At 37.2% G+C, this 12,579-nt stretch overlaps 1 protein-coding gene across 5 annotated transcripts in view; it reads left to right on the top strand.

The window, feature by feature from the left end:
• LRP1B (LDL receptor related protein 1B) overlaps positions 1-12,579 on the top strand; it is a 1,899,381-nt gene that overhangs the window by 926,889 nt on the left and 959,913 nt on the right. For all 5 annotated transcript variants that reach the window (XM_079135584.1, XM_079135585.1, XM_079135582.1 and 2 more), the window contains exon 7: positions 6,677-6,839. In XM_079135584.1, coding sequence (XP_078991710.1) covers positions 6,677-6,839 — 163 coding nt within the window. The remainder of the gene's footprint in view (positions 1-6,676; positions 6,840-12,579) is intronic.

Genomic DNA, 12,579 nt, shown 5'->3' with positions numbered 1-12,579 from the left:
GGTCATCACCCAAGCATCAGTCTGTGTGCTGGGCAAAAGCTGAGAGAGTTGAGGACCTGACATCAGGATTTCAAGAGTGAGAGCAAGCATGAAGAGGAGCCTCAACCCTGAGAGAGAATCTCCACCATAAAGATCAGGGCCCCACCATCAGATAAGGTCAACTAAGGGGGCCAGCCATAACAGCAAAAGTCGTGGATGGGGGAGCCCCCATTCCTCAACCACCTTGAGAGTACCAGACCATCAATGGCAACATCTCAGGTCAGCAGAGGAGGGTTTAAGCTGACCTAGGGGAAAACTCACCAATCTGAAGGCCGGTGGTCACATAAGAGAGTTTATTAAGCAAACAGGCAGAGTGTCTCACTACAGGGTAAGAGAGAAAATGAGAGGAAAAGAGAGAGAGAGAGAGAGAGAGAGCACGAGAGAGAGTGAACGGCAGGAGGCGAGAGCATGAAAGCAAGGAGGAGAGAGAGAGCATGAAAGCGAGGAGGAGAGAGAGAGAGAAAATGGTGAGGGAGCTATTCTTAAGTAGTTGAATTCTGTGGGCTAACAGGGGACCAATAACAGAGAAAGATTCTTGCAAGCTGACTGATGAACCAATAGCTAGCTAGGATGTTCACAGACTGACAAGTTAGGTTGTAAGTTAGGAGGTGGGGAAATGACTGCAGCCTAAAGGGTTGGGGAGCAGCTTTATATTGTATTATATTCCCCCGTTTTTGTTTTTATAAGAAGATCTTTTATTCTCCAATTCTCTACCCCCTTAGCTCTCCTTCCTGCCTGTGAGTAGGCCTGGTTTTGCAGGTGAGATGTAAAAAAGTAAGAAGCAGATGGGGCAGGAAGAGAGCCAAAGTAATTCAGTCAAACAAGGGCCCAGGGGGCATTAATTAGCAGCTCCTTGCTTGCAGTCCTTGATAAGGGCTGGGAAATTTGGTAAGCAATGGACTCCAAAGATCCTTGACATTCCATTCTCCCAGGGGCAGTCTCCAACTTCCAGACTTCCAGAGGCAGATGGCTTTCATGGACTTCATTTCCTCAATTTGACCGATCCCCTATTTCTACACTAACTGCCTGTCCCCAATTCTGGCTTCATTTCCCCCCTTCTAGTTTTAGGAACTACTTACTGCTGTAGGGAAGGGGGGCGACGACCGCTCTGGCTGCTTTGAGCTGGAAGGGGACAGCATGGGTCAAGCAGTTTGAAGTTCCCTTTTAAAAATTGGGTCAATCGAGGGGTTCATGGTAGAAGTCTGGCTGGGGAAGAGCAGGTTGTAAAGGCATCTGGGGGTGGGTGCTTCTATGAGAGAAGAACAAAAAGACATGAGTACTGAAATGAGATTAATACAAAATAAATGTTGCATAATCTGGAACATGTCAATGAATATCACAAAGATGATAAAAGTCAATAATCCCTCACCAGGAAGTGGAAGAACTGAGAAAGAGCTTTTAACTTTCCTTTTGTGTGGCAAAGTGGCAAAATGCTTTCATGTTTCACGATATTAGCCTTTAAACAAATCAGGTTCTCACTAACTTTTAGAAATACATTTACATTTAATTTTTTTAATCTCAGTGTAAAAAGTAACACATTTTACATATACCCTATTGATGACAGGTCCTATAATAGAATATTAAATGATAGACATAAATCCCCAATAACATTTAATCTTCTTATAAGTATATCATACTCCTTACTGTGACATATCACTGACTGTTGGGCTGGTTAGGGTTACTTCCTCCACACCAGCCACCTCCCATGGAGGGCGAGAATATGTGTGCAGGACCTTGTAGCAGGAGGAGTGGGTGGGCTGGGCAGGAGCACAGACTGACGGTGAGTTCCTGCGTCCGGAGTGGTTTCTGAGTTCTTTCAAGGGGTAATATGTATCATCATCCATTACAAGAGTCACAGTGGATTTTATAGCAAAAGACAAGTTAATAAGAGGAAAGCAAAATGATTTTATTTAATCAAAATTTTCCATGACATGGGAATCTTCAAAAATGAAGGTGGAGTTATAGAAAATAATATTCCTACAAGACATCTCCCCAAGAAAAATGGAAGGATAGTGTGGCTGGGAAGGTGGAAGGGGAAATTGTTCAAACATTAAACCTCTCCAAGTGCACCCTTTCCTGATAACAAGGAACCCTAAAGGAAAGGGGTGGACACTGACCTTGACCTTCCCCCATGGCAAATTAGTCCTAAAGGGAAGCACAGCAAATAACAATGGGCAAGATTTGAGTACTCACCTCTCAGGGTCTGGTTTTAACCTGTACGACTAGCCCCTGAAGGTCAAAACTGAACGTGCAAGGCTTCCAATGATTATATCATTGTATCCTGAAAACCAGAATCCCTTCTGTAACTGACAGCCATTTTCCCATCTGTAAAATGGGCCCCAGTGACACCGGAGTCCACTAAGGAATAAAGGCTTCTCTGAATCCATTCAGGTCTGCTTCCCGTCCTTTTGCACTTACGGAAGGCACAAAGTATAAGTAAAAATAACTAAGACTTTTGCCACCAAAATGAAAATACAAATAACCGGGACAGAAGCAGACCTCAACTGGATCAGTAAACTTTTCTTTATTCTGTAGTGGAGTCAATCAGTCAGGCACACGAGGGCTCATTTTCTGGGTACAGAAATGGCCCACAGGTTACAGAAGGAGTCTGAGTTTTATAGTTGTACAGTGAGGGTGAATTAATCATTGGAGACTGTGGACATGCAGTTTGGACAGTCAGGAAACTAGTTGTGCTGGTTAAAATTTTAACTCAGGAAGGCAGTTGTAAAAGGTTTGAAACTCACTGTTACCTGGAAAGAGGGGAGCTCAGATCTGGAGGGATGAATACTCAAATCCTGCCCAATGTTTTTTTTCTTCCTCTGGGATTCTTTGTTTCTCAAAGTTCCACTATTTACTGTGCTTCCTCCACTCAGGACTAATTTGCAATGGCAGAAGGTCAAAGTCCAGAGCCCAGCCTCAGGCGTGGGAGGATGGGGGTTCTTTATCTACCTCCTTCCTTCAGGGCCCATTGTGGTTAGGAAGGGATGAATGTGCTTTTGGTGGAGATGCTTGGGATGAACCCAGGAAGGGATGAAAGTTTGTTTTTTCCCTCTGGGTTCCATTGTTACTGGAAGTATTATGGCTTGCTTTGGGCAAAGAATTTCTGGTTTCTTTGATGCTTATTGGAAAAGAGAGATTCTAGTCTTTGGTTCATTTTTGGAAGGGAAAGAGGAAAAAGAATCAAGAGGGAAGGAGAAGTGTCAAGAGGTTTTGCTTCTGATGCCTTCCAATCTTGGTTCAAAGTACACCATATTTTGAAGAATCATTTTCTGAGCACCTGCATTATTTGCATCTGTTATTTCTTTGTTGCTTGCTTGAGCTCTATGTCTAATTGCCTAATTGCCCTAATCTTAATACAAATTACATTAAAGACAGAAACTTCCACTGTAAGAAAAGAAAAAAAAAAAAAAACAAAAAAAAAAAAAACAAAACCAATTCCCCACAATTAGGAAGTGTTTGACTAATTAAGCTCTTTAGTGAGACCTCACTGCTCTCACTACTTCAAACTTGAACTGCTATTAAGGATACCTATTGTTTTAGTAACAGAGAATCTTCTGAAATGATAGAGTTGAAAGAAGGTAGGAATGCTGTCAAACAGCTCTTTTGTCTGAAAGTACAATTGCTCAGACTAAAGCAACTGCATGCTCAGCATGAGGGATGGGGCCTTGAATGGACTCTGGCACATACTTTACCTAAACCCAAGGTATTTGAAATGGCTTTTGAAGCAGTGAGTTCTGAGCCCTTGCTGATATAATAATGCAAAGAGATTCAAAATCAAAACAAAGCATGCTTTCCCAGCTTTTTTGGAGACAAAAATAATTCAGACTTTTAAAAATCCTGATTGCTGAGTTGGTTGATAAAATCTCCTTGCAGTTTGGGTAAAATTTAAATATTTATGTTTTCATAAAAGCTACATAATTCAGGAATGAAAATATAATAGATGACCTAAAAAATCTGTATGCAATGAATTGTAATATGTGCTTTCTGCTTATCCTTGTAGGAGATGACAGGAATTCCCACAAAGTTGCTGCTTTCTCTTCCTTGTTTTCACAATATGCCATTATGAATGGTAATGCTGGCATATATGATTATGTTTGTCTCTCTGTTGAGAGATCATCATTCACTGAAGTAGCATGTTACTGAGGAAGTATTTTGAGGCTTAGAGTAGGAAAAATATTTATATTCAGATTGAAGAAGTTAAGTATTACAGAAAAAAACAAAATTCCTGTGCCCATTTTGGTTTCTCCAGTATGGTCCAAATTTGACCAAAAAGGACAGATTAACAAATATATTTAGTGTAAGTTTTACATGATAGGGGAGTCTTTGTAAGAAATGAAAACCTGAGAAAATGGTTAAATGTGAGTATATTTATACTAAGTTTGATGGAACACAAAAGGTATTAGAAAAACATGGTAGGACATAGGCATGAGCTAAGGATAATTAAGGGGGGGGGGTGAAATTTAGCAAGATCTGCTTAGTCAGATTCTTCTCAGTGTTCTGCATTTGGGATTAAGGATGTTGCTTTCCTTTGGGAATAGGGATGCTATCTTTCACATGAGAGTCTTGACTTTCTTCAGGGGATAAAGGGAGAGCCCTTCTTACACTTGCTGTTTCTCAACTTCATTCAATTTAAAATATTCAATATACCAATGTGCCTGATCTCAGACAAGCCTATTATGAATCCTGTCACTCTCTTTAGTCAATTAAGAGGTCTATATAGCATCCAAGCAAAGAAATATCAAACTATAACCAGGGATTACACTTGTTTCTCTGCTCTTGTGTTCTCATGTGAGATTTCAAACAAGACAAAAGAACTAGTCAAAGTGTAATAGGAAGGAAAGAGGAAACATTCTGAAAAAGAAGAGTGGGTTGTCTCAAAGAGGAGATTAACAACCTTCTTTTTGTCCCAGCTTTTATTGGAGAATCCTGGAAAGTCTTTGGAGAATCCTGTCCAAGCAATACCTCCTAGCTCTTGAATGACAGTTGGATAACATAGGATATCTAACCCATACTCCTCAGGTTTCTACCCATAAGTAACCAAGCAAAACCCATGGTGGGGACAGGGTGTGGAAAAAATTTATAATTACAGGAAGATTAAAATAATCTGTTAAAGATCTAAAGATCCATGTGTATCAGTTCTAATTAGAATTTGTTTTTATAGATTTTATAGTTTGTGAACTTTGCTTTTAATTATTTTATTTTCCTGAGTCTTAGAATCTTTGGTCTATGTAAAGGTCACAAATGTTTTCATCCCTGTTGATTCCAAGTCAGGGTCATGTGTGTTTCTATCTATATACAGAGTCATTGCACATGTATTACCCTTAACCCTGATAACCCAAGTTGCTTATCATAAGTTGTAATATATTCTATTTACTTAAGCTGAGCAAGGCCAGAATGGTCCTGGGAAATTGCTTAAAAACACAAACATGTGGAAAGAGCTACCATAGCCTTAGTCTATATAATTATCTCCTTGGCTTCATGTTCCTTTTACTCATGTCTATTACCTGTCAAAAGTATATAGAAACTCCTCCTTATCTGTGGTTTTGTTTTCTGTAGTTTCCTTTACTTACGGTCAGTTGTGGTCAGTGGAGTAGAATAAGATATTCAGAGTGAGAGAGGAGAAGAGCAACCATGATAAGACATTTATATAATTATAATGACATTTCATCATTGCAATATTTTATTATAATTGCTATTTTTTATTGTTGCTTTTCTTATGCTTAATTTATAAATAAACTTTATTATAGGCATGTATATATAGGAAAAATGCAGTGTACATAGGTTTTTGGTATTATTTACAGTTTCAATTATCTACTGGGTGTTTCTGAATATATCTCTTAAGAACAGGGAGGGATTACTGTAATTTTTAAAAATTAAAAGCATGGAGGGACTACTGTAATTTCTAAAAATTAAAAGCATGGCATTCATAAAATATAAAATGAACATGGGTCAGAAATTTAGATATGGCATTACTGAAGGAACCAGACCAGTATTGCTAGTGTAATAGCATTAATGAAATTGGATATTGATAAGCATTTTAAATAATAAGAATATTTAAATGAGATATGTAAGTTACGTGAAAAATGTTTAATACTTCACATGGTAATAAAACCACACTTAGGGGTTATTCTTTTTATCAGATAACTATCTACAAATTAACATGCAATTTCACAGTGTATAAGTTTAATCAAATAAAAAATGCTCAAGTCAGACAGATATATTCTTCAATAGCTGTGCTAGCCACAGAAGCCACTAGCTTCCCATGCTATTTGAATTTAAATTTAAAGTAATTAAGATTTTAGTTGTGCCACTGAACCTTTTATGTTCATTGGATTAAATGAACTACTTTGGACAATTGCAAAAAGTAAGGGGAAGTTTGTATTTTTCAGTACCTATATTTAGGAATTCTTTTGTCCATTTGAGTGGATCTCCAATCTTCAGATAATAAGAAGTTATGAAGAAGCAATCATATTTTACATAATCAAGTTGCTTATTTTGGTATAGCAAGAGATTTTCTTTGTAATTTCTTATCATAATAGTTCCTGTACTGTGATGACATACATATACTCTTTGTCTTATGATGCTAGATTGTACCTATGATTCAACATTTTTATGTATCTGTTTATATGTTTTTCAGATGTGGAACAAATGGCGATTGATTGGCTCACCCAAAATCTCTATTTTGTGGACCATGTCAGTGACCGGATCTTTGTTTGTAATTACAATGGGTCTGTGTGTGTCACCCTGATTGATCTGGAGCTTCATAATCCTAAGGCAATAGCAGTAGATCCAATAGCAGGGTAAGAAATTCTTCTTTATCATGTTTGGTTTGTGAAAGTTTCCCCTGGGAAAAAAAGATCAACGTCTGACAAGAGTTGGGGAAAATGATAACACTATAGGCTCAAAAATTTAAAAGAAAAAAATTTTTTTAACATCTGTATTGCAGGAAGGAAAAGAAAGCTATAACTCATCATTCAGAAGCTGGGAATACTAGTTTCTTAACAGATCAATATTACAGGCCTAACCTAAGACACACACAACCTTCTACCCTCCTATGAATTGCTCTATCACCAGACTAGAGCCTCAGGATAGTTTTAGGTTAAAGAGATGAGCTATGTTGAGACTTAGTAGGGGATCTTATAGTTAGCAAATTTCACAAATGCTACTTGAAAGGTGTACTGTTAATACAGGTTCAGCGTAACAGTTAGGATTTATAAAAGGAGCACAACATACTTCCAACTGTATTCTAAAGCAGTAGGGATTTTTTTTTTTATTTCATAGTATAACTTTTTTTCTATAACTATTGATATGTAAACCCAGAGTTATTATGGAGTTAATAAATACCTCATCAGAATTCATCTCTATTTTTCTTAACTTTTTAATTTTCAATCTAGTTTATTGGTTAAAAAGAGGCCTTACACTCTCTGACCTTCTATTAGATAATAGACTCATTAATCCTTTTTACTATTTTACTATTCATCAAAATACAGTCCTAAAGTGTTTAACTTCACATCAACCTTGTTCATATGTGTAGAACATGAAATCAATAGTGAAATTATAACTTTATTTTACAAACATAGTGTTATCTTTAGAGGTGAGGAACAAAAAGGTATGGAGTCCAATGAGTCCAGTGTTTTCATCAGTCAGTATTAGGCAAGAATCCTGTATAGCAAATGACATTGTCTACCACTTTAATTGGAAGACTGACTATTTTTGAAGATGTAAATTAAAGCAAAGATTAGAAAACTGGGATTTTATTCTTATTATTGTTTTAATAGTCCTCAGGCAGTTCAGGCTGAAATGTCTGATGGAACATATCGTAAACTGCCATAAGCCTCCATTCAATAAATGGGAAAATATTTACTGAAGAAACAGCTGTCATCCATATGTGGACTTTTGTCACTCTTTACTTAAAGTCTGATTGAATATTAAGATGCATCATCACAATGGTTCTGATTTTGACAAGAACAGCTTGCACGTTAAGAACTTTGCTAGGAAGGCTGTGTAATATAATTCTTGAATGTAGCTCTATTTGTATTTGTGGCAGATGGTTACTTGACTGCAGCGATGCTTCAAAAGACATTAGTAAAAGAAGTTGTATTTAAACTGATTTGTTTGGGTGGTTGGATAAGGGTAGTAAGAAGGAATTGGAAATTTACAAATGTGTTAACAACATTCTTTTGGCATCCTGTTTAGAAATATATTTGCTTGCATGTTTTTCCCAGGATGTACTAACTGAATTTCGAATTAGTCTTTAGATAGTTTTGCCTGTCTATAGTGTTAAGAGGTAAAGCTATTGTGTCTCTTCTCTCTTTGTACTACTGTTAACCGGTCCCATTCTTGAAAGCAAAGATCTAGAGATCCCTTCCAAATAAAACTGCCAATCTGAAATATATGTGAACATTATCTCTCTTTCTGAACAACAACTTATTTTATGTTGTCAGGCTTCCTATTTCTCCCTATCTTTATGTGAAATAACCATATTTTGTCATTTTTGTCAACGAAATTAGGAGAAGAAAACCCCACATTGTTTGCACTTATTCTCTGCTGGATTCCTTAGGGCCTAGTAACTGTTTAAATGTAATTTTGTCATGTATCATTTATCACAATAGGTTCTTTGGAATTTTTTGTTTGCTCTCTCTCTCTAGCACAGTTTTTCAATCACGAACTGTAGAGATCAGAGAAGCAAAAGCTCTGTCTTTTAAAATATAGGTCTGTGTGCAACAGAACACTTTCAGCTATATTCCACTATTGTCTTGATGGAAATTTGGCTAAGATTAATGTGATGCTATCTAGGAAAGTAAGAGTAGTTTTTGTTTTGTTTTGTTTTGGTTTTCGTTAGCTTTCCTTTGATTTGGGCTTGCTTCAGAGTAATGCAGATAGTTTGGCTAGAATAAACCCACAAGAGCTGCCGAAGGGGAAATGTTCTAAGCACCCTAAGCAGGGTGTGTATGTGCAAGGCGACATACACATGCTGTCTGTTTATCACTTGTCTGCCTAACTTCAGTTCAGAAATATCAGAATACACTAAAATTATCTGACCTAACTCTCACTTGTCTGCCTAACTTCAGTTCAGAAATATCAGAATATCAGAATACACTAATTATCTGACCTCTCAGTTTGACTTTAATAGGTTTGCAAATGGAAGATTTGCCTTACTCATATCCCATGTGAGAGAAAGGGTTCCCATTGGAGGGATGGGCTGAATGTGAAATAAAAACTAACAAATATATATACATCAGAAATAAAGACAAAAAGACAAGAATATTTTTGAAGCAGGGGTGTGATGATTGAGCTGTCCAAAGGGTCTGACTCTAATAAGGAAGCAGCCTGCTTGCTTTATTTATAGCAGGTACAGATCAAAGGGGACAGGTAGGAGCTGTAAGATAGACAAGATACAGGGTAGTGGTAAGCAGGCCATTTGGCTCTAGTGGGTCTACTCCCATCTCTGGTGCTTCTGAGCAGTGAGCTAACACAGGATACCACATGACTCAGGTATTCTCAAACAATGGATAGCCCACTGTGAATTCCTGAGGCTAGGCATTCCTAGTTAATGATTCAGACTTCACCAGATTCTCCTAGGAATCTCCAGTCAAGGATGGCTCCCAGCACTTCCCAAAATACTGCATTGAAATAGTTAACATTTACTTGGCTGTATTTTTAACTTGAATTTTCTTAACTTGTATTCCCTTTGTTATGTTATGGAATGCTTATTATCGTCTTTCTAAATTTATTCTTTGTTTTTAGTTCATTCCAGTTTTGACGTAGATTACTAATTTTCTCTGGACTCTAATTATGACTTGAACTAGGCTGTAATTCAAATCTCTCCAGAAGGGTTTTGTTTAGTCAAACTTGTTTATACATTCTCTTAAATTTTTAGATGTTGACTTTGACTCATTAATTCAGTTGTTGAGATTTTCTGGAGATAGTTGTTGAGATTTTCTTCCTTCTTTCAAAGTGTTTTCAATGTTTCTTTACAATGGCTCCTTGAAAATTTTTCAAAAATGATTTCTATGGAGTTACTGGTGTTAGAAGGTGGCATAAAGATTATAGTCCAACCATTGTCAAAACTAGTGTTTCTGTCTTTATAATGGGTAAGAGCTTGGTAATAGCGTCACTCTCCCTGTGATCAAATTCTGGCTTCCCCAACTACAAATGGTGTGACTTTGGATGCTTCTTTGTAACTTTGTCTTCTCACCACAGAAATGTGAATAATGATTCACAGCCTGCAGGGCTGTTGGGAGAATTAAAGAGGTAAAACACTTGAAAAGTTTTAATAGACTGTGAGAAGTTTTTTTTTTTTTTTTTTTTTTTTATTGCTTCAAGTAAGTACTAACATTTTCTACAATTATGACAACATTATGAGCGAGAGTGATGAGACTCTTACCCCATCAGTGATAACCACATTTCAGCTCCATTCCCATCTTACTATAAGCTTTCTTAAGAAGGTTCATTTTATACAGTCTAAATTTATCATATAATAATGTATTGAAGAAGAGGAGAGGAAATAAGGAAAAAATGGGGCATAGCTTAGAAATGAAGATGAAATTCGTATAGAGTGATAGAGTGTTGAAGGAGAGACATGCACAGCCTCTGTGGGTATGAGTGCACAGGGGAGCAAGGACCTCTCTTGTCCATGGCTAGGCTCATGGCTGAGGCATCTATGAAAAAGACATTAGCAGGAGAAGAACAAACAAACATATTTATTGTAAATTTTACATGACACAAGAGCCTTCAGAAATGAAACTCCAAAGAAGCAGAGAAATGTGTATTTTTATGCTGTTTGATAAAGAAGTGGGTGGTTGCAGAGAAGTATGATTGGACCAAAGGGTGAGATCTAGTAGTCATAAATCGGTGGGGGTGATTTAGCAAGCCTGTTTGTTCTGATTCTAGGTTATGCCTGTGTCTTCAGAGATAAAGGGCATTCCTTTCCTCCCAGTGCAATGTGGGTACCTCTGACATGAAAGTCTTAGGACCTGAATTAGAATAGGACATATTCCATGCTTTTATAATTATGTCAAAATGGATTTTACTGTCATGTATAACTAAAAAGAACCAATAGAAAAAAAATGAGAAAAGAAAGAAAGCCTTAGGACCTTTGTCCCAGCAAAGTCAGAGAATTCTTTTTGTGGCCTGCTTCAAAGGAAAATGTGAATGAGTCACCTACCTGCTTCTGCTGTTTTCTCAAATGCTAAGATGCCATTTTTTCAGGGTAGTATGGCCTGAACTTCCCCAAAGGGAAATGCAAAAACACAAATGCTGTTTTAACGATTCAGGTTGTAAAATATACATTTGTGTGCATTTCAATATTTTTCAAAAGATACAGGTAAAGAATAAAAGTTCTTCATAGTTATCTTTGTCTGTTGAACTACATTTTTGAACATGACATTGCTTCAATAGTGCACCATGTAGTATGTGGGTCTAATGAAGGTTGTCACTGTAGTCAAGAGTGGCACTCGTGTATGAATTTGGTTCTAAGATGTGGCCCTCAGCTTCCTATTAAATTAAAACCTTCACACTGGACTTGAGGCAGTAGTGCCTTTCATCATGAATATGAATTGTCATAACAATACTGAAAGAAAGGGGACCAATTAATCTTAAGTCAGATAATTATTAGGAAAGCAGAGTAAAATTAAAAAGATATTTTGATGAATATATTGAAGTTGGAGTTGAAAATTAGGGAGAAACATATTTGGAGGGACTTTTTATATAATCCATAGATCTCAGGTCCAATGAAATTATGTGAGAAGGCTAATTGAGGGAGGGAGGAAATTCCCCCATGTTAAGTAAAACAAGAGAAAGTTAATGTTTTCCAAGTATGTAAGATAGACTTTTGACTTGCATAAAGTGGAAGGAAGAGTGACTTGCAGGATTTATTTGTGAATCTGTGAACTCCCCATCAATAGGAGGAAAGTGTACTGTCTTTGTTCACTGTGAGAGCAGGCCATCTTCCAGGAGACAAGAGAGTGAAGCCCAAACCTCAGAAACTAAATTCATAAGGGGGTAATCAGCAGTATTTAATAGTTACGAGACTTTTTTCCATCAGCCGCCTGCACTTCCTATGTTGGTGAAGCTAATAATGGCTGTGGAATTAAAGATACAATCAAGGTTAACAGTCAACAAGGAGCAGGCCTGATTGATAAAATTCTCATCTGAGATCCTGTGTGAATGTAGGAAGCTGGAAAATGAAGGAGATTTGTCTATGTACATGAAAAAGGTTTGTAATACGGAGATCTTCAAGGAAGATAGCAGGTTTCTCACTTTTGTAGGTGGCTCTCTGTGCCAACCCAGGTTCCAGATTGAAAACTTTGCTCACAAAATTACTTGCAATGGGAAATAAGTAGAATTGTTAGAGACATTTTGCTTTTAAATTTCTCAGCTTACATTGTGGGAAAATTAGGCCCCAAAATAGGCCCCTCCTGAATGTTTTCCCTGATAAGTGGATGATGATATATAATGGGGGTTGAGAGGAGGGGGCTGAGAGAAGAATGGAGGAACTTTAGATTATGTAGAGGGAAATGAGAGGGGGGGTATGAAAAG

Source organism: Sciurus vulgaris (assembly GCF_902686455.1).
Source record: "Sciurus vulgaris genome assembly, chromosome: 3".
NCBI classification, from domain to species: Eukaryota; Metazoa; Chordata; class Mammalia; order Rodentia; family Sciuridae; genus Sciurus; species Sciurus vulgaris.
This window is presented reverse-complemented; position numbering and strand designations above follow the sequence as displayed.